General features: G+C 37.8%; 2 protein-coding genes across 2 annotated transcripts; both read left to right on the top strand.

The window, feature by feature from the left end:
• Nucleotides 1–2360: 2360 nt before the first annotated feature.
• LOC115927562 lies at nt 2361–6980 on the top strand. Its single transcript, XM_030993613.1, has 3 exons — nt 2361–2937; nt 3471–3697; nt 5600–6980. Exons 1-3 carry the CDS (start codon nt 2361–2363, stop codon nt 6572–6574), a joined length of 1779 nt encoding a protein of 592 aa, XP_030849473.1. The 3' UTR covers nt 6575–6980.
• Nucleotides 6981–7454: 474 nt separating this feature from the next.
• Nucleotides 7455–8348, top strand: LOC100890450 (serine/threonine-protein phosphatase 6 regulatory ankyrin repeat subunit B-like). Its single transcript, XM_003731422.1, has one exon. It carries the CDS (start codon nt 7455–7457, stop codon nt 8346–8348), a length of 894 nt encoding a protein of 297 aa, XP_003731470.1.
• Nucleotides 8349–23056: the final 14708 nt, after the last annotated feature.

Raw genomic sequence — 23056 nt, 5'->3', positions numbered from 1 at the left:
TCCAGTCCTTTTCCATGTATGCTATATTGTGATATATACTTGTATAACTACGATCTATTTGTACCACTGTCTATTTTGATTATGAAATAAAGGCTCATTGTTCGAATGTCTCTCACTTTTGGAGAAGGGGTACCTCTATTCCCCCATTTCGATTATCGTAATAGGTATTACTCCATTTCAAGTTTGTATTTTATTTGCTCTGTGTACATATTTGCTATAATATTTGAGTGGTTTTATACTTGCGCCATACAATAGTATAATCAGCCAAAGTACCATTGCAAACTGACATTGCTATTTATGATGATTACAAAATCGTGGTTTCTCAGAACTAGGATTTATGGATGTAGTACCTTTTGGAAGCGAGATTATTATGTTGGTAAATGGATAGAGCGTCAGAGAGATATAGAGTGAAAGAAAGATCAAGAGAGAGGGAGAGAGATAAAGAAAAGATAGAGAGAGATAGAGAGTGAAAGAAAGATGAAGAGAGAGGGAGAGAGATAAAGAGAAAGATAGAGAGAGATAGAGAGAGGAAGATGGAGAGAGAGAGATGAAGAGAGATACATACATTCAATTCGACCCGTGAACCTAACACACGCGCAACGAGACATACACAGGCCTACCCGCAATTTAAATTCAGAACAAACAAGCTAAGGGAGAGTGCAATTTCACCTGTTATTAGACTACTAAATAACAACCGATGAAAAGAAAAAAGAAGGCATGACTCTTTCGTTTACCAGTACAAATTTGAAGATTACACTTTTATCTTGATATCGAGGATTATGTTATTTCTTGCATCTTGTTTGCCATATGTTGTATGTTCATGTCACTTCTTTAACTCTTCCCTTTTCCTCTGTTTTTTCTGTTTTATCCTTCTCTATCTCTTTCCTCACTCTCTTCATGTCTCCTTTTTAAAATCTCTTTTCTCCCCCTTTTGTTTCTCCTCGCTCTCCCTCTCTCCTTCATCATTGTTGGATATTTCCTATCTCTCTATCGTCATATTTTACCTCATTTAATTCAACATCTGTTATTGATTTGAATGCCGATTTATTGATTATTCTATGCAGCAACTTTCATTATGTTCATGCTACTCTACAATCATTTTTATTGTCGATGTTTTTAATGTACATCTTGAAGTGACATGGTAACTGTAAACTTTCACAATTCGGCCGTGCGGCTGCGAGGAAAGTATTACAATAAACCATTATGGATGAATGAATGATAGAAATGAAGAGAGAGGGAAATGAAGAGAGAATTAGAGTGAGGGAGAAAAAAGGTAGTATAGATTAAAGACCACCGCATACTACTCCCGCGTCCTCCATTCCGGTTTTCTAAGAAATTACAATGTTGTTGCATAGGAGCAGATAAAAGGGACACTTATTGAAAGGTAAAAAAAGGGGCATTAATGAGAAACGAAAAAGGTTCTTATTAAAATGATTGAAGATGCACTTATCAGCTGAAAATTCAGTAGAAATCTTTTTTAAAAGAACATAATAATAATAATAATAATGATAATAATAATAATATTATTATAATAATAACAATATGTTCAGCTATATACTACCCCGGCTGTGTAGCTGTATGATCTCCCATGATAAGGCGTTTAAACGTTTGTAGTGGCCAAATGTCTATATTTTAAACTTTTGCTGAAATTGGAGTTTACTATTGCATGTGTAATAGTGTTTTACAAGTGTTATCCATGGATGTGTACAAGTTTAATATGTATTGCTTTCAAATTTCTCAAAATGGCGACTAGAGAGACCTAATTTCCCTTGCGTGGTATTTTTCCCACTCCATCTGTTTTGCTTTGCAGACATGTTCCAACCGGTTTTGTCTGGTTTGTTAATAGATTATTTTGTTAGGTAAATTTTACATTATTACGTACAGTACTTATATTAGCATATTAATTGTATGCGTTGATTTCAACCAATCATGCTGCTGTGGTTATTGGGGCAGCTGGCTCTGCTTGTCACGTGAAATCAGTGGGTTTTTTGGTATCAGTTTATTCTGTATTTTATTTCATATTTCTCGGTAACGAGAATACATGAGAGCCCGCCCGCAACGCTACAATCAATACGTTCGTCGCGCTTACATCGTATGATATACGAAATCTTCGAGCTGCAAAAATCTGTTTATATTTTTGCAATCCTTCGTTTCCGGCAGAGTTTTTTGCCGAATTCCACTCGTAGAAAAGTTTCTGACACTTTTGAAACGGGTTTTGTTCTAAAATGGACAAATCTTGGGACTCTAAAAACAATTTTGAAATCCCATCTTCTGCTCGGTGCCTGCCGGGCACGAGCAAGTCACCATCGGAACCTGCATTCACGGGGACGGGTACTAACCCGCAGGCAGCCGGGACTATAATGCCTACCTTACCCGGTGCTTCTCCCCCGACGAGTAAGGCAAAGCCGAGCTCGGGCAACGCTGTGGGTACTCCCAAATGCAAAATTAGTAGCAAGGCAAAGCCGAGCGAGCAAGAAAATACTATATCGTCTAAGACGAAAGTCAAATCCTCTGACAATAAATATGTTGGTAAGGCTAAGCCGAACCGCGAGGTTGACAACACGAGCAAGGCTAAGCCGCGCTCGGACTCAAAATCGAAGTCTGTGGATTCACGCATTGATAAGCTGGAAGACATGCTTTCTGTGTTAATGGAGAGAATCCCTGCCCCGGCACAGCCGGCTCTGGCCCCACAGACATTCTCCTCTCCGGTTGATAAAAACACGGAGCCCCTCTCGGTAGGAAGATTGACCTCGGGGGAAGGCCTTTTGGCCGATGATTTTTATGATGGAAGTGAATCGCCAGGTAGCGAACTTCTTTATGATACCGACGATGTCGGAAGCATGAGCAGAGCTGTTGGTAGTGTGCCTACTACTGCCGGCAAGGGACAAGATCCAATTCCCATGATCGCCGCAAAATTTGCCATGCCCTCGGGGATTGGTGCCCCCTTACATGACGACATAGCTCAATCTATGACTTATTTGATGAGCAACAAACTGGAAGAAAAATCTCTGGATGAGGCGGCTGAGAAATATCTTTCCCCCGAAAACTGTGAATTGCTTGACACTCCAAGAGTGAACACAATTATTTGGGAAAACTTGCGTTCAGCAACTAGAAATAAAGATCTGAAAATTCAGTACATCCAGAAGTCATTAACCAAAGGCTTGTGTGCTTTCGCACGATCTCTGAACCCGGTTACAATGACCGAGGAGCAGCATGATGCATTGGCGCTGCTATGTAATGCCAATTACGGCCTAAATTCCATGAGGAAGAATTTGATCAAACCGGATCTCAACCCTCTTTTTCATCATCTGTGCCGGCCAACTTACCCAGTTACCAAACACTTGTTTGGCGAGGATCTGGGGCGCCAGGTTAAAGAACTGCAAGAACAGCAAAAAGCCACGGCAGGTGTTATGAACACGAGAAACCAGCCTCAAGACAGGCATCAACGCTCATATCATCCTTATCGCAAGGTTACAGACTATGCCAATCGAGATCAAGGCAATTCGTCATCCCGTATGTATGGGAACTCAGAGCGCCCTTTTGTAGGGCAGCGCCAGAATTCCAACTTCAAGAAAGGGAATTCAAAACAACAGGCATCACACACCTACACCCCAACAGCAGCCAACAGGGGCAAACAATCGTACCATCGCAAGAAGTAGTCGAGGGAATTTCCCCTTCAGGCTCAAGCACTCAAGAGGTTAGTGTTTGTAATGAAGCCGTGTCTGATATGGTCGGAGGTCGACTGAAGCCATTTTATGAAAATTGGTGCAAAATTACTTCAGATCCATTCTTACTTCAAGCTATCCAAGGCTACAAATTGGAATTTGATCCAGACAAATTCCCCCCCCCCCCATACAAGACAAGCCCCTCCACACTTACAAGCGAAATGCTATGGAGATGGCTAAGATCCATGAGGAGTTGAACACTCTAGAAAATAAAAACGTCATTGAGCGTTGCTCACACGTCAATGGTGAATTCATTTCACACATTTTCACAAGACCAAAAAAGAATGGAGGAGTTAGACTAATTCTGGATTTGTCCAAACTTAATAAATACATTACTTATTACCATTTCAAAATGGACAACATTTTCACTGCTGTCTCCCTCTTGTCTGAGGGAGACTTCATGGCTTCAGTCGACCTTCGCGATGCATACTACACGGTACCCATTCATACAGAATCTAGAAAGTACCTTCGCTTTGTGTGGCAGGGACAATTATGGCAATTTAAAACCCTGCCAAGTGGGCTTAGCTCTGCCCCCAGGCTATTTACTAAGCTTCTCAAACCTGTGTTTGCCTGTCTTAGACAATCCAAACACAAAGTTGTTGGATATTTGGATGACACTATAATTATTGGTAAAACCAAGTCTAGAACACTAGAATCCGTGACAGCTACTACAATGTTACTGAGTAGACTGGGATTCATAATTCATCCAATAAAGTCGGTGCTTGAACCGACTCAAGAAATTGAATTTCTTGGATTCAGACTTAATACAATTAGAATGGAAATTACACTGCCTGTTAACAAAGGCAAAGACGTAAGAGAGGCATGCATTGGGTTGCTAGAGAAGAAAGCCCCCTCCATAAGGGAAGTTGCGAAGATAATTGGGAAAATAGTAGCAACATTTCCAGCTTCTCAGTATGGGCCACTGCATTACAGGGCACTAGAGAAAAAGAAAATAGCAGCATTAAGGTGCAATAAAGGGCACTTTGACAGGCCCATGGTACTTTCACCTAAATCTAAAGATGAAATAAACAGGTGGGTTTCAAATGTTACTTCAGTTAAGTGCCCTATGCATCATGGGAAATTCATGATGGAATTGCGCACCGATGCCAGTGGAAAAGGCTGGGGTGCTACAGATCTAAAATCACAAACAGGGGGCAGATGGAACAGCCAAGAATTAGCTAGGGCTCACAATAATGAAATAAATTATCTTGAGACCCTTGCAGCAGGCCTCGGGTTGAAAGCTTACTGTTCTAACATGAGAAATACACATGTTCTGATTAGGCTTGATAATATGACAGCAACTGCGTACCTCAATAATATGGGAGGTATTAGATCACACTCCTGCAATGAAATTGCCAGTCAAATTTGGGAGTGGTGTAAGGATAGAAATATTTGGTTAACGGCTGCTCATCTCCCAGGTACTCTAAACGTCGAAGTAGACCGCATGTCTAGGAAATTTAATGACAACATTAGTGGCTCGATAGGGCTATGTTCAAGTCAATAGTGGGTAGATATGGTCTGCCAGAGGTAGATTTGTTTGCAACTAGACTCAACGCTCAGCTACCAAAGTATATTTCGTGGATGCCAGACCCTAATGCTTGGGCAGTGGATGCATTCACCGTAGACTGGGGTACTCTCAATTTTTATGCCTTCCCACCTTTCAACATAATTCCAAGGTGCCTACAGAAGATTAAAGTAGACAATGCACGAGGCTTATTGGTGGTACCAAACTGGCCTACACAAGCCTGGTTCCCCATTCTTGAAGAAATGTTGCTTGAAGAGCCCATGCTTTTGCCATGGAACATTTCACTTCTCACTCAGCCAGTGTCTGACAGTCCTCACCCTCTCACTAATCTTGATCTCCTTTGTTGCAGGCTTGGCGTGCACACTGTGACCTACATGGATTAACAGAGAGAACTACAGACATTATTGGTGCATCATGGAGAGAATCAACAAAGAAACAATACAACATTTACATCTCCAAGTGGAAAATTTTCTGCGAACAGCACAAACTTCCATGGATGCAGGCTAAAGCTAAGGATATTTTAGAGTTTTTCAGTGACCTTTTTTACAGACATAATGCTAGCTATAGTGCTATCAATACAGCAAGGAGTGCCCTGGCATCAGTCATGAGTTTGGATGATAGCAACTATACGATTGGTTCACATCCTATCATAAGCAAGTACATGAAAGGTGTTTTCCAGCTAAGAACTCCAACCCCACGCTATGCTCAGGTTTGGGACGTCAGTATTGTATTGGATTACCTTCGTCTTCAACCAGCTAATGATAAGCTTCCTTTGTGTAAATTGACTCAAAAATTGAGCATGTTACTTGCGCTTACTTCAGCACAAAGAGTACAAACTCTTTGGAACCTTAATTTGGACAAGATGTGTTTGAAGACGGACTCGGTGGAATTCCACGTTGATAGCCTGCTTAAGCAGAGTAAACCAGGAAATGTTGGTATAATGGTGAAGATATCAGCATTCCCAGAGGATGAACGGCTTTGTGCCGTACATTGCATTGAACAATATATAAAACTGACAAAAGAAATAAGGAAGTCAGAGAGACACCTGTTCATCTCGTTTCGGAAGCCACACAAAAGGGCATCCTCGCAAACAATTTCGAGATGGATCAGAGTTGTGATGAAAATTTCTGGCATCGATACGGACCAGTACAAGTCTCACTCTACAAGGGCAGCATCTACTTCAATAGCCAAGAAGATGCACATCCCAATGGATGTGATTCTCAAGCATGCCGGTTGGGCCAATGAGAAAACTTTTGAAAAATACTACAACAAACCAGTGAATACGGGACATTCTACTTTCACTCAAGCAGTCCTACATCACTGATTCTGATTTCTACCAGGACCAGGTTAGCTATTCCTGATATTTGTTGACAAATTATTGTCGCATATGTGACTACTGAGCTTTGAAGTCTCATGTATTCTCGTTACCGAGAAATATGAAATAAAATAGGAGGATTAAACGAGAACTTACAGTTTGAAGTTTGATCCTTATTTTATGAGTATTAGGAGGTTAGAGAATACATGCCCTACCTCTCCCTCCCTTGCTCAGGATCATTAGTATGTTCTCATCAGTCCTATTTTATTTATTTTATTTGTTCATCAGTAGTCACAGTTGCTTTGAAGATTGATTGTAGCGTTGCGGGCGGGCTCTCATGTATTCTCTAACCTCCTAATACTCATAAAATAAGGATCAAACTTCAAACTGTAAGTTCTCGTTTAATCCTCCTATTATACAGCACAACACTGTATATCTGTTTTGAAGTTCGGTGCAAAAAATGCTCGTACGAGATCGCGGTGGTTTTTTTTTAAATCTCGGAATAACAACATTGCAATATATGTAGGCCTACATGTATGTCGTCTATACACATTCGAGATTTAGCTACGTTGAGTAGTTGGTGGGTATGTGACATTGATGAGAGATTGGACGAATATTCACGCGGTCTTAATTTAGTTTGCAGGCGCATTAAACCATTGCCAGTCGTTATACTCGGAGCAAATAATAGCGGCACGGTATCGCCTATCCATCTTTGTCCCATACGTTGGAGGCTGTTGGGACGACAACAAAAGAAAAACATTGAGACACAGCTTCTTCATAACTTCATGTCTTCAGCTGTTTTAGTTAATTGGCTGATCAAATAGCCTATACTTTAGATATAATAGTCTAGAAATTACAGGGAGACACTCAGATCAGTTGAATTGCCATCATGGATGGGGATGATTTGACACCTCTCCAAACAGCAGCATCCAAAGGTGACCTCAATGGTGTAAAGCTTCTAGTTGGCCAAGGAGCAGATCTAAATGAGGCTGTTGTAAAGGGCGGGACACCTCTCCACATGGCATCATCCAATGGTCATCTCGATGTTGTCAAACTTCTCATTGACAAAGGAGCAGATATAGATAGCACTAATGATTATGAAGACCGTACACCTCTTTATGCGGCATCATCCAATGGTCATCTCGATGTTGTAAAACTTCTCATTGACAACGAGGCAGATATAGATAGCACTAATGATTATGAAGAACGTACGCCTCTTCTAGCGGCATCATTCGAGGGTCACCTTGATGTTGTACAGACCCTCATTGACCATGGAGCAGATATAAACATGGTAGATAAAGATGGCATGACGCCTCTTCACGCGGCATCATCCTATGGTCAACTCGCTGTTTTAAAGGCTCTCATTGACATAGGAGTAGATCTTAATGCGGGTGATAATGAGGGCAACACACCTCTCCATGCGGCATCATCCGGTGATGTATACGATACTGCACAGGCTCTCCTTAACCATGGAGCAGAAGTTGATACGGGAAATTTTTGGGGAAAGACCCCTCTTCACCTGGCATCATGCGAGGGTAACCTCAATATTGTACAGCTTCTCATAAGCCACGATGCAGATCTAAATTCGAATGAGTCTGGAATGACACCTCTCCATGAGGCATCATCCAATGGTCACATCGATGTTTTACAGGCTCTTATTTACAAAGGAGCAAATTTTAATATAGTTGATGAAGATGGCATGACACCTCTGCAACTGGCATCATCCAATAATGTAGAACAGGCTCTTATATTTGCTATGGATGGAACAGAGGAGAACTATTAAACAGGGCTCATAATGAACGATGGCTGCACATCTCTCCTTGCGCTTTCAATTGAGAATGGTAAGTTCAGTTGTTTTGCAAATCATTTTGTACAGATGAAAAAAGTTTTGTTGGGAGAATTTTTTTAATTTTACCCTTAAAATGGCGTAAATCTGAAAGAAGTTTTACTCACAAAGTTATTTCTTACTTAATTCTGTTGTAGTTGCAATTTCTCTTCCTTTATCTACCTACTAAAAGCACTAAACATCAATTTCAGAGGTATCTATTTTCCCCTATTAAAACACTGGTAACGAAATTACGTGGTAACGGAATTACATTGGTAATGGAATTACAAGGGGCAGCAGCACGAATAATAAGTGGTATGTTTTTTCAAGAGATGGACCTGCTGCCTCATGTAAATATACTGTATGCTGTGTTACAATATTTTTAATGGAGTACCCCCCCCCCTTTTTTTTTTAATATAAAGTATTGGCTTATTATATTAATTTTCTAATTAAAGACTAAGGATCTGGCTTTGATAAATTCATTTTTTTTTCAAATTTGCATGAAGACTACAAACAAGGCTCGGAATTTTAAATGTGTTTATTTCCATTCACTCACTCTGAACTTAAAATTAAAATTGTATCAACATCTCTTATGATACGTTTTGATTTAAGCATGGAAATACTTCATATTATTTCACCTAAGGCAATTTTAAACAGTGTCTTTCCTGATCTTTATTCTTCACTGATCTCATCTAATCCATTTAAGAAAAAAAAATCATTAGAAGTTAGATGTAGCAAAGACCATAGCGGACTAGCCCTCTTACATACGGTGAATTTCCATACTCTACGTACATGTAGGGTGACTTTGACGATGTCCGCTAGCACTCGGAGGAAATATTATCAAAAACACCCTCGAAAACGGCTAGGTGAGGGTTGAAGAGCAAGGTCTAATCTACCAACAAAATGATATTTCATTAAAAGTTAGATGGCTATTAAAGACCGTAGCGGATTAGTCTTCTTGCAGACGGACACTTTCCATACTCTGCACGTAATATGGATGGAGCCATTGGAGGGGGGGGGGGGGTGTTGACTTTGAATCAGTCTGCAAGCACACAGATATAAACCCTCGCTGATGACTAGGTGGCGGTTAAAAAGCAAGGTCTAATCAGGGATACAAGCCCTGGTCTAATCTATCGAAAAAATAACATTTTATAAAAAGTTTGAAGGCTTTGACAGGTAGCGGACTAGTGTTCTTGCAGACGGTCACTTCCCGACTCGTAACGCGAAAAACATATGGGACTGAGGGAAGGGAAGGGGTGGCAGGGTAACTCTGACTACTGTAGGTCTGCTAGCGCTCAGAGAAAATACACTAACAAACAACAAGGTGGTGGTTATTAAAAGGGGAAGGTCTAATCTACCGAAAATCGTATATTTCATTAGAAGCAATCTGTATTTCGCAATACTCTACAAATTCGCAAAAGAAGTGGGTAAAAAAAAGTACGAAACAACAGATGGCTAAAACCATAGCGGACTCGCCTTCTTGCAGACGGTTAATTTCCATACTCTACGTATTATACTTTACATATGGGACTAAGGGAAGGGGGGGGGGCTGGCAGGGGGCCTTTGACGAGATCTGCTAGCGCAGTTTCCAATCCGGTGCTAGGTTTTGTGGATTGAAATTGTAGTGTGGAATTATATGACGAGGTTTGTAATTAATTTGTAATTAAATAAAATGATAACCAGTGCTCCCTCTAATGCCCTTTGTCACAAAACTGACTCAGCAGGTTGAAAAATTGGCTCAAAAGAAATATGAGATTGGGGAATGATTTACAAATTCTGGTGTGAAATATTATTGCAACGCTGTTGACAAAATAATAGGTACATGTATATTATTAGCACTTAAATGTTTTTGTAACATGAACATGTTTAAGTGCTGAAATGTAACCATCCACGACGAACCGGTTGTAAAGTTGCAATTTTCACTAGATTTAGATCAAACCTGCATAAGATAAGCTTTACAATAATAGAAATTTCTTTTTCCTGGCTCATTTTTCCTGATTGAGGTGTCATTATCATATGAAAGGGCACAAAATGAACTTTTTAGAAATGTGAATTTTCTTCGAAATTCAGATACCGCCCGCCAAATGACTTTTTGGTTTCTTTCCTTCAAATTGCTTTTAATCACTTATGCGTGAAATATGCATCTTATGAGTTGCATCAAATGAAAGAAGGGGATCTAAGCTTTACAAATATGTGTCATTTATTAATTATAATTGTGATAACGTTATAATAAAACATCGATAATTCTCGATTTCGCTTTTTCGGGGTCGCACAGTATATGTTTTAAAACAAAGTTTCCTCAAATAAGGTTTGACCTTCTAGTTGAATAACATTATTATTATACAATAGTTCAATCCCTCTGTACCTCTCTCCTGTTTTAAACATATTCTTATTTGTTACAGCAGGGCTTCCTTGTAAAGCAGGCCTTGCGGCTTGAATGGGACTACCCTGCTTTTTATAAAGAAAACATGAATAAATAAATAAATAAATAAATTCATATCTATCCATGGTTTCAGAAGATTCTGATGAAAAGAAGGTAATATGAGTTTCACTGTATCTCTCCAATAATTTCAATAAAATATTAAATTCCCTCCTATCGGTCTCATTAAATATTAACAGTATTGTTTCCATTTGATATCATGAGTTCCTGTTACAAGCTTTTTTATCCACAATATTCTTTGTGCTTTTACAAAGAACCAAAAATTCATCATTTTGAGCCCACCCTGCTGATAGTCTAAACTCATTGTACTTCTTTTAATTTTTATCTTTACCTCTCCACAAGAAATCAAAACATATTATTTCATTTCCTTTGTATACCCACTCTGGAACTGGCATTAGTGATGTTACATATGTCAATTTAGGATGACCATATACTTTCATCAATTGCATTTTACCCATTAAAGTTAAGTCACGCTGTTTCCACCACGTCAGTAGTTTTTAAATTTTGCTCAATATTTCCTTAATATTCATTTTTCCTTGATATCTACATGTACTGAAAAATAAACGCCTAATATTTTAACAACATCTACAAGCTTCCCAAACGGAAACGTATGATTAGACACCTCTGTGGGTACAGGGGAAGAATATATGTCTTATCTTTGTTTAACTTCAATCCTGACATTTATAAAAAAAAACTTTTAAAACATGTTCTATTTCCTTAACTGAACTCATATCTGTGATGAAGAGTGTTATATCACCCGCATACAATACTTGCTTTATTTCTGTATTTCCAAAACAAATTCCTTTTACCAAGTGATTATTTCTAATCATATGAGCTAAAGTTTCAATGCAAACAATAAATAAGTATGGAGATAATGGGTCTCCTTGTCTAATTCCTCTTTCAACCTTAAAATAACCTGTTCATGTGTATCCATTCATAACACAACTTTCAGTATTAGTATAAAGTATATTCACCCATTTACAAAACATGGTCCAAACTCAAATGATTTTAAGACTTTGTATAGAAAAAAATGAGAAACGGATCGGTAAAATGCCTTTTCAAAATTTAAAGCCATCAAAAAAGCATTTTCAATATAAAAAGAAGTATGAAAAATCATATCATCGATTATTGTTATGGCTTCTCCAATGTTTCCAGCCAAGTTGATTAGAAGCTACAATATCAGGTAAAATTTCATGCAATCTCTTTGATAGTATCTTTGTTAAAATTTTATAATCCACATTTAATCGGTCTGTAAAACTTAATAAAGTCTGAATCTATGTCATGTTTATGTATTAAGGGTGATAAGTGCTTGTCTCTGAGAGGCTGATAGTTCTCCATGTTTAAAAGCTCCATTAAAAGATGCAAGGACTATATCTACAATTACTGGCCTAAATTTAAGATCAAATTCTACACTTAATCGGAAGCTCTAAAGTTTCCTTAAATTATTAAAGAAAGAAGACGATTCGTCGTACCGTTCTCGACTCGTCTAAATGAAGTTTTCCACTTCCGCGCGAAGCGCGGAATTTTTTGCGTTTCATCACAATATAGAGAAAGGAAGACGATTCCTCGTACCGTTTTCGAATCTTATTGAGCCCTTTTCATCTGAATTCAGTTTCCCCCTCTCGCGCGAAGCGCGGAAGCTTTGACGTTTCCTTAAATTATTAGAGAAAGAACACGATTCGTTGTACCGTTTTCGACTCTAAATAAGCCCTATTAAATTTGTCTGAATTCAGTTTCCCCCTCTCGCGCGAAGCGCGAAAGCTTTGACGTTTCATCAAATTATTAGAGAAAGAACACGATTCGTTGTACCGTTTTCGACTTTTAATAAGCCCTATTTGTCTGACTTCAGTTTCCCACTCTCGCGCGAAGCGCGGAAGCTTTGACGTTTCCTTAAATTATTAGAGAAAGAACACGATTCGTTGTACTCGTCTAAATAAAGTTTCCCCTTCCGCGCGAAGCGCGGAATTTTTGGCATTTCATCACAATATAAAGAAAGGAAGACGATTCGTCGTACCGTTGTTGACTCTTAAACCTTGTTTGAATTTAGTTTTCCCGAAAATTTTAAATCTCTGATTTCTTTAGCTGATATTATAGGAAAGTGAAACTTCGAGAAAATACAAGTATTGTAGTTGTAGTCACTCTCGAAGTCGTCACAGCGGATAAGAAGTCACAGTTCGTAGCGAAAAAAACTTGTTTGCCGACCGACAATAAACATCTCACCGACTTCAAACTCCTGCATTGATATAGTACACGAGGATCGAGCAAGAATACCAACACAGCTGACCCGACACATGAACATATTTACCCGTGTCTTTCCTGCTCCCTCGACGAGACGACTCCACCCAACAACCCCCTTTTCTCTTTTACTCCCACTCCTCCTCTCAGACTCTTACCTCCCCTCTCTCTCCTCTCTTTTACCCCCGTTTCTTTTGTTTCCCTTTCACTCTTTTTTCTTCTTGTTTCCTTTTCTTCTTTTCTTTCTTTTACTTTCTTTCCTCTCCTCCCTCTTTTTCTTTTTCTCTTTCTTTCTTCTCTTTTCTTTTCTTTCTTTTCGTTTCTTTCGTTTCTTTTCCTTTTTTTCTTTTCTTTTCCTTTTCTTTTTTTCTTTTCTTTCCCTTTCCCTCTCCTTTTCCCTCTCTTTTTTCTCCCTCTTTTTTCCCTCTCCTTTTTTCCCTCTCTTTTTTCCCTCTCTTTTTTCCCTCCCCCTTTTCTCTTTTTCCCGACGGCACCGCAATTTTACAGACTATATCCTGACAGGTGGGGGGGGGGGGGGGGGGGGGGTGTCGCACCCCCTACACCCCCCCCCCCCCCTTTGGCGACGCCCCTGCATACACCCCGGTAAACAATGACGTTCGCTATAATAGTTCTGGAAGAAACACAGGCGCCTTGACCGACGACTGCAGAAAAAACAATATTGTCGGTTGTTGCCCAAAAACATGTACGAGGGGCGGATCCAGGGTTTTCCAAAGGGTGGTGCATGGGGTGTGAAATTTAAGAAACTGCGAGCGCGGAGAGCGAAGCCTTTAGGCCGTGGGGACCGAAGCCCGGAGAATGTAGAATCTTAAAATTAGTCTTTTCTGAATTAGTAAACTGAACATTTATGGAGTTTTTTTTGGCGGGGGAGGGGGCATTTGGGATGTGAACCCCCACGCCCCCCCCTAGATTACAGAATTACAGAATTTTTCGAAATATTAACCCTGTGAATCAGCATGTACAGTGAATGAAATGCGTCACAAAACTCACATTATTTACATAAATCAATTGTGAGAACAACCATGAATAAAACCGCTGACTAAGTTATAATGTACACCTTAAACAAGAAAATCCGTCTTCGCCTGTTTCTTAGTAGAGTTAAGAAAATAACAAAATTCACAAGAACTTATAAAATGTAAAACAATTATTAGGTGTCACATAAAAATGTAAAACATTTCAGTATCTTATATAAATAAATATTAAAACCTAAGTTACCTTGTTAGGACTTTATTTCTGACCACTTCCTCTGATTACAATTTGTATGTTGTGCAACATGGGTTTTCTTTGAGCAGAAATTTCTTGGTTTGGGCAAATTATTTGTGCAGTGGTGTGTTCTTCTTCATGTCATTGTCATTAAACAGAGTGACATGCTTTTAGGTAATCACTAATTTGATGAATTTGATAAGTTGTAGCCTATATTATGAAATGATTATGGAATATATGCAAGTTCATTTACCATTTTCCTCAACTTTACACGGAATGTAATTTGACCACCGTTATTTTTTTCTAATCAATTAGTTATTATCATTGACAAATTATTCCCATAAACTGCAGCAGTGGCGGAGCCGGGTGGAGGGGTGCACCCCCTTCCCCCTCCCCTGGAAAAAAAATGTGTATTATTACATTTTATAACGTTAATTTTAACATTTTTTGGAGATGAGCCCCCCCCCCCCTGGCGCTCAAAAAGGGGGGGGGGGGAGTGGTGCAATTTTTCAAATTTTCGAGGGACAAACAAAAAAGAAAATTAGTGCTCACTACCCCCCCCCCCCCCACTGAGCGAAATCGGGGGGGGGGGGGTGCAATTTTTCAAATTTTCGAGGGCCCCCCCCCCAAAAAAAAAGTTTGTCCCTCCTACCTCAACAAAAACACACGGTGAACGTTCTTTTACACACGCCTCCTCAGTTTTATGGAATTCACTTCCAGATTCCATGAGAAATCACAATAATTTAAACAAGTTTAAGGTTTCTCTTAAAACGTATTTATTCAATGTTAAAAGTGTACACCCATGAACTCAGCGTCCAACACTACATGTACCCTTTTTACTTCTAAGTTGATTTTCTAATTTGTATGACTTTTTCTTGTAATTCTTTCCTTTCTATTTAAAGCGCATAGGGAGATGCTATCCTGTGATGTGTTATGCGCTATAAAAGAACTGAGTATTATTATTATTATTATTAAACTCCTCAACCCCTCTCTCTCTCTCTCTCTCTTACATGGTGCACCCACAAGCCTTCTTTATACAACTAAATCTGGTTCTCTCCTTTAATCTCAGGCCTACCAATTCACCAAAAGTTACAGATGAGCATTTGCTGGAACTCCTCCCGTGACATTTCGCCGCTTTGTACGTTACTTAATTTGGGAATTCAAGTAAGTCTTGCACAAGGCATCCTAAAGCAGAAGATGAATGACTATATCCCCGAACATACATGCAACTTCTGCAGCTGTGAAAGAACAGATCCCATAAGACCTTGGCAGACCTGGACCGGGTTCTTGTGAATTTCAGGGCTGGTGGTCTTACATCCACGGCGTATAAACAAGAGCAAAAGTAGAGAAATTCTTTCCATGTACTTGCCTATATATAGCTTGGCATGTGAATATGTGCATTGAGAAAATCTGCATGGCTCGCTTGGATGAATGATATCAATGTTAAAATAAAAAAGTTGACAAGAACTAAGGATCTTTTATTATGTAATTTACTTTATTGTTTTCTAAAATAAGTTACAGCAATGGTTACTTTTTGAAATATACGGCACAAATACGATTTTTGTTTCTCCTCTGAAATTGGTTTTATTTTGTGTTTCTACAGAGTTTCAAATACCTTTGTATCCTGGACTTTTTCCGTACTTTGACAGGTACGCACTTCTGTTGAAAAAAACAATATCCAGGTTAATTAGCTGAAACACTAGTGGGACAGCGTACCATCACCAGAGGTGGATTTCTACAGATCCCCTCGCCTTCTCATTTCTGTAGAAACGTTTTCAGACTTCCGGTGCTCTGGTCACGTGACAAAAAGCAGACTAACAATTTATTTTTCCATACTATTACTGCTGAGAAAGAGTCTGGATGTTCGGCCTGAACATTCAGCAGGGACTGTCCTTCTAAATGTTACATAAGATTGATTTTTCTTATTGTAACAATTAACTTTAAAGGGATCGTTTAACATTGTTAAATCTGAGATGCACTGCCCTACGTGTTATCAGTGTCTGTGATGTGGTGTTATATTGAAGCCCTGAAAAAATTGCGCCTCAAAATGATCAAGAGGTGCATTAAAAAAGTAAAAATCTTTGAGTGACCGGTTTTACCATGCTCGTTTTGCCCAACAGACTGTAGTATTATGAAAACCGTTTGGGAAACGCAAAATTTGATTTCGATTTTCAATCATGAATATCTTGATGATCAGACAGGCAGTAATCGGGTTCCTGACTGACCTATTTATTATTATCATTGCAGCATGAGCTAAATCGAGCATTTGTTTAAAGGATCTAAGAGGCTGTTCACACCGGCAGAGATAACGCGCGCTAGACCGCGCTATCTCTGCGGTTTGGAAGGTACAACGTCGTTTCGGTCCGCCCAACAGCGAGCCACGGCGAGCCAAAACGGCGTGCCACTGGAGCACCTCTTGGGGTGGTCCACGAGAGATAGCGCGGTCTAGCGCGCGCTAGAAAAAAGGGGGTGCTACGATAGACCGCGCTATCTCATTGCGGTGTGAACAGCCTCTATGACAAAGCTACCAGATCCCTTTAAAGCTGGAAGGCATTTGATACAGTTGACCTATCTATCCTCCCTATCAATTTAAAATTGGAGTTGATAAAAGTGTCTGTGCAGGGGTCAACTACATAGTGTAGTTATCTGACTGATTTAATGCACAGTTGTTAATGAGGTTAATGTATAGATCAAACGAGTTAAATTTTATGTGCCAATATATGTACCCTCCTAATTTCTGCCATCTATGTCAATAATCTATCAAGGTGTATCTTTACAAGAACGCCTTGGCCGTTGGTTCCCTCGATGCCTTGTATAATGAATTGCATATGTGCTGTATTTCTGATGTGTATGTGAGTAGGCTTTTATTTGAATAAGTACAATTGAACTTGATCTTTTAAATAGACGAATAATGTATTATAATTAACTTGCCTATAGCCGTTGCTGCTTGCTTTTCTCGTTTTGTTCTAAATGTTTATTGTACCTTATTGTGTTCCATTGCTATTTAGTACATGTATTGATCACTCCTATCTCCCCTCCAGTCATTCACCTTCCCTCACTTCCATGATCTCAAACAGAATCCCATTATCCCTAGACGTACAGTACTTCATTACCACATAATACCATAGCAACCCTGATAAACAGTCAACCAAAGACCAATCAAAAGCATGTTTAAGTCACCAATCCAAAATTGTTTCACTCCCAAAACCAAACAGAATTCTTGATAGCAAAGTTTTCCGAATCGGGGGACTTGAATTTTAACCATCAACCGGCGAACACATACTTCTTGTAATCTCTATTCTATACAATGCAATTGTATTGAGAGTTGTTGAACTCTGCCAAATAATTACATCTGTATTGAACTGGAAATAGAACTGGTATTCTGTTTCTTCATGGACTCCTCATCAAAAACTGATCCCCAATCACGACGCCATATACCGTGTGAGTCCCAAAAAAGTTTACACCTAGAAAATTGCTTATTATTTTAAAAATCATCTATGAACAGAAAAAAAACTATACATCTTATGAAAGAAAAGTTTATCCCAAATCATTTGGTATATTTTTTTGTGAGATATGTATTAACGCTTGAATTATTAAACAGGGGGCATTGTTTGCGAGAGTGCAAAAATCAACTTGCGCCAAAGTGATGCCTACAGTATGTATTATGCTGGGATTAGCGGAGTGAGAGAATGAATTGAATGTATCAAATGAAATGCATTGCGTATGCTTTTTGCAGAAGCAACGTCACACACACAAACACGCGCACAAATGTTCGTTGATATGTTATATTCGATATTTGATATGTGTGGCCTGATTAATTTTGTTAGGGATGTTATTTGGATCTGCAAAGACCGAATTAATACCCACATCCCAATTGTTTTATTCAAACATCACATAAGCAACCTTGGCGCATGTCGATTTTTGCACTCTCGCAAACAATGACTGCTGTTCATCCAAGCTTGAACACATACCACACAAATTGATACTAAAAGATTTGGGATAAAAGTATAATAATGTACTGTTCATAGATGATTTTTAAAACAATTAGCAATTTTCTAGGTGTAAACTTTTTTTGACTCACACTGTATATGTTGTATTTTTTGTGCACCCTGTCAATAACACATACGTCATTATTTTGTACTACACTTTGTCATGGACCTGAGTGCTCAATATTCGTTTATTTGTTCTCATCGTGTCTGACTATTTCTTTTTGATAAAGATAACACCTATAATATCACCCCATACTAGTTATACCAGAGCGGTTACTGCAGATGTTATCAATGCTGACCTTGTTCTCTGTTCTAAATGCTGAATTTAAACAGATGTTATGATTAAGAATTTGTGCTATAATTATAACGTGTTGTAAATAATTTTTTTAATTCACCTTTTTTCATTGATAATTCACTTACTTCATTTATTGATTACTATATTACGTTGTAAATTTAACTGTATGTTTGATGTTTATATGTTATGCCCTGCTTTGGTTAATCCAGTCCTTGTCCATGTATGCTATTTTGTGATATATACCTGTATAATTACGATATATTTGTACCACTGTCTATCGTGATTATGAAATAAATGCTCTCACTTTTGGAGAAGGGGTACCTCTATTTCCCCCAATTCGATTATCATAATAGGTATTACTCCATTTCAAGTTTGTAATTAATTCACTTTGTGTACATATTTGCTTTGCTTTTTGAGTGGTTTTATACTTGCACCATACAATAGTATAATCAGCCAAAGTACCATTGCAAACTGACATTGCTATCTATGATAATTTAAAAATCGTGTTTCTCAGAACTTGGAGTTATGGATGTAGTACCTTTTGGAAGCGATATCTTCATATGTTGGTAAATGGGTAGAGCGTTATAGAGATAGAGAGTGAAGGTAAGATGAAGAGGGAGATAAAGAGAAAGATAGAGAGATATAGAGAGAGGAAGATGGAGAGAGAGATAGAGAGAGAGAGATGAAGAGAGAGATATATGCGTTCAACTCGACCCGTGAACCTAACACACGCGCAACGAGACATAGCCAGGCCTAGCCGCAAATTAAATTGAGAACAAACAAGTTAAGGAATAGTGCATTTTCATATTTCATTAGATTACTAAATGAAAATCGATAAGAGCAAACAGACGACATGAATCTTAATAAATTTAATAGTACAAATTTGAAGATTACAATTTTTATCTTGATATCGAGGATTATATTATTTCTTGCATCTTGTTTTGTATGTTCATGTCATTTCTTTAACTCTTCCATTTTCGTTCTCTTTTTTCTGTTTTTATCCTTCTCTTTCTTTCTCCCTCTCTCTTTCTCTCTTATCTATTTATCTATGTCTTTCTCTCCTCACTCATACGTATTTTCTTCTCTCTTCATGTCTCCTTTTAACAATTTCTTTTCTTCCCTTTTTGTTTCTCCTCCCTCTCCCTCTCTCCTTCATCATTGTTGTATATTTTCTTTCCCTCTATCGTCATATTTTACCTTATTAAATTCAACATATCTTATTGATTTTAATGCTTATTTCTTGATCATTCTACTCATTTTATTTATTTATTTATTTGGAATCTTTTGTCAGGGTAGCCCATTCACCAATAAGTAGTGGTCTTCCATGGGGTCCTGAATAAACATGAACATAATTCCATAGTACATTTAGAAAGATATAACACATCAAATAGACGTGGCACAAACGAATACTCGTTTGCAAAATAATGATATAGCATTAACCTAGTTCAACTGTAATGTCAATAGAAACATATTGAATAGGTCGTAATTATGTGAATAAATCATATTTATATTACAGAACATGCACGTGTTGTATGTTTGGCTAATCTATTCACAAATTAAAACTTTGTTTAAGCAATCTCTTAAATTGATAGAAGAAGCCGTTCTCATCGAATTTTCTAGCTTATTCCATTCAAATATAGAAGGCAAAATTGTGCTACACTTATACAAATCAGTGTGAAATGTGGGCACACGTAAACATCCACTATCTATATAATTTGCCTTGTATGATGATCATGTACATCATTGAAGGTAGGAAGGCGCTAAGATATTTAGCGCTTAGAGACTTCGGTGGTAAGCGCTTTATAAGTAACGTTTTTATTATTATTATTATTATTATATTAACGCATTCATATATCATCATAACGCGACTTAACTCGAACCGTTTGTCTAGTGTCATCCATTTAAGACTTGTGAACAAATCAGCCGACGGTGTGCCATATGTCCTGTTCAATATTATTCTTCCGGCCCTCTTTTCAGTTTTTGCAGCTTAGTTGTATGGGAATGAAATCTGTTCGACCACACAACAGAGCAGGAATTTAATCGTGGCAACACTAGACTGTTATAAAGTAACGTTAAGGATTGTTCAGGCAAACAAATCTTTGCTCTCTTTATCATGCTAATATTTTTTTCTGGCTAAGTTTACATACTTTTTTTGTATTGTATTGTATTGTATTTATTCATACAAGCATGTCTAGGGATGCAGAAAAGGGTTTGAAAAACCCGTACAAGTCTGCATCCCTGATAAAAAGCAAAGTTCACAAATATTATTATTGCATAACATAGTTACAACAAAAAAATGATATCAAACACGATAATACATCAAATAATTATATACACAATGTAGTTTAGAGCGAAAATAAATACATAAAATATTATTGATTGCAAAACAGCATTATTGAATATACAAATGATTGGGTATTTCAGGGATCAAAATGCTATATAAAAAAATTTGCAGCATGATCTAAGGTAAAAATTAAAATATAGTTGATATTGCGCGAATTTGGATGTAATTGTATAAAAATGTAAAAACAAATTGTTATTGCGGAGTTTAAAAAGTTAAATATGTAAGCAACTTTTTAATGATATTTTGAAAGTTGAAAGAGATGGACTATTAATAACATTACTTGGGAGCATGTTCCACTCATTGGCAGTTCTTATATAAAAAGAGTTTTTGAAATAATCTGTTTTTGCAAATGGTACGTACATTTTCATATTATGATCATTACGCCCAATTCTGTGAGCACGTATAATTTTTTCAATCGGACCAACATTTACCATATTATTTATTATTTTATAAAACATGACTAATCTGTGGTACTTGCGTCTTTCTTCTAATTTTGCAAAACTTGATTTTTCTAATAGTTCATGGTAACTTGTTTCCCAGTCTCTAAACATCATTCTTAAATATCGTTTTTGGACACGTTCAATAATATTTATATGTGAAACTCTATAGGGGTCCCATGCAATACAACAATATTCTAGACATGGACGTATAAGAGAGTCATATAAGGTTTTAAACACAGAACGTGGGCAATTAAAGAAAATTTCTTTTGATTATAGCTACAATCTTACTACACTTTGCGTATGTTTCGTTACAATGAGAATTAAAATTAAGGGTATCATTTATAGTAATGCCCAAATACTTTTCTGACTTAGTGTTAATTAATTTATGTCCACCCAATTTATATTCATACTGTGGTTTAGAGGACTTTCTTGACATTTGCATTATCTTACATTTGTTTACATTGAAATCAAGTAGCCATGAATTTGCCCACTTATCTAGATTTTCTAAATCCTTTTGTAAAAGTTTGCAATCTTCAATAGAGTGGATAGGCCTATATAAAATACAATCATCTGCGTAAAGTCTTATAGTTGAATCAATATTATAGGAAATGTCGTTTATGAAACATAAAAATATGATTGGACCTAAAATTGTCCCTTGTGGTACACCTGATTTTACGTCTACCCAATTAGAGTATTCACCATTGAGGACGACTCGTTGTGAACGATTTTTCAAAAAATTCATGATCCATTTTAAATTTGGATTTTGAATACCATACATTTTTAACTTTCGTTCTAATAAATTGTGCGACACGCTATCGAACGCTTTAGCGAAGTCTAAATATGCTATGTCAACACTATAGCCGGAGTTCATCCAACTACTCCAGTCGTGAATAGCTTCAATCAATTGAGTCTCGCATGACCGCTTTTCGCGAAAACCATGCTGGTTATCACATAAGACATTGTGTAGATTAAAATGATCAACAAGATGTTTACAAACAAGTTTTTCGAGTAGTTTACAAGTAATTGAAGTAAGTGATATTGGGCGATAATTACCCGGGTCTTCTTTGTTACCTTTCTTAAGAAGGGGAGACACGTTTGCTCTTCGCCAGTCAATTGGTAACTCTCCTTTAGAAAGTGACATATTGAACAATTGACAAAGCGAGGGTGCAAGCTGCTCCGCCCCTTCTTTCAATACACGGGGAGATAATCCATCAGGACCTTGAGCCTTATTAACGTCAATGCTTTTGAGCAACTTACATACGCCAGCGACACAACAATGAATATCACTCATGGCAGGAACATCATTTCTTTCTTCACATGGTGGAAAAGGACCATCATTAGTGTCTTTAAATACAGACTCAAATTGTTTGTTTAGAGTATCTACTTTTTCTTTATCGTCAGTAAAAGTAATTCCATTTTCCATTTTTCGATTTGTTTAGACCATTCAATTGTTCATCTATCAAAAGGCCTAAGCATTTGGTGAAATTAACTCTTTTGATCAAATTGCCATTTAATGAAATGGTGAAAGAATGAATTTTCCCAGAGATTATCACGAGAGCCTATTATCATGACACAATTTTTGTCAGTGTTAAGGACTAGACGATTTTCTTTAATCCACGCCATGACTCTATCTAATGCAACAATTATTTTCTCTCCCCCAACAGTTGCATCATTTGCACTGACGGTAAGTGTCGTATCGTCA

The sequence above is a fragment of the Strongylocentrotus purpuratus genome, unplaced genomic scaffold (genome assembly GCF_000002235.5).
Source record: "Strongylocentrotus purpuratus isolate Spur 01 unplaced genomic scaffold, Spur_5.0 spur5_scaffold_20, whole genome shotgun sequence".
NCBI classification, from domain to species: Eukaryota; Metazoa; Echinodermata; class Echinoidea; order Camarodonta; family Strongylocentrotidae; genus Strongylocentrotus; species Strongylocentrotus purpuratus.
The sequence above is the reverse complement of the archived record's forward strand: the minus strand, read 5'-3'. Positions and strand labels throughout refer to the sequence as shown.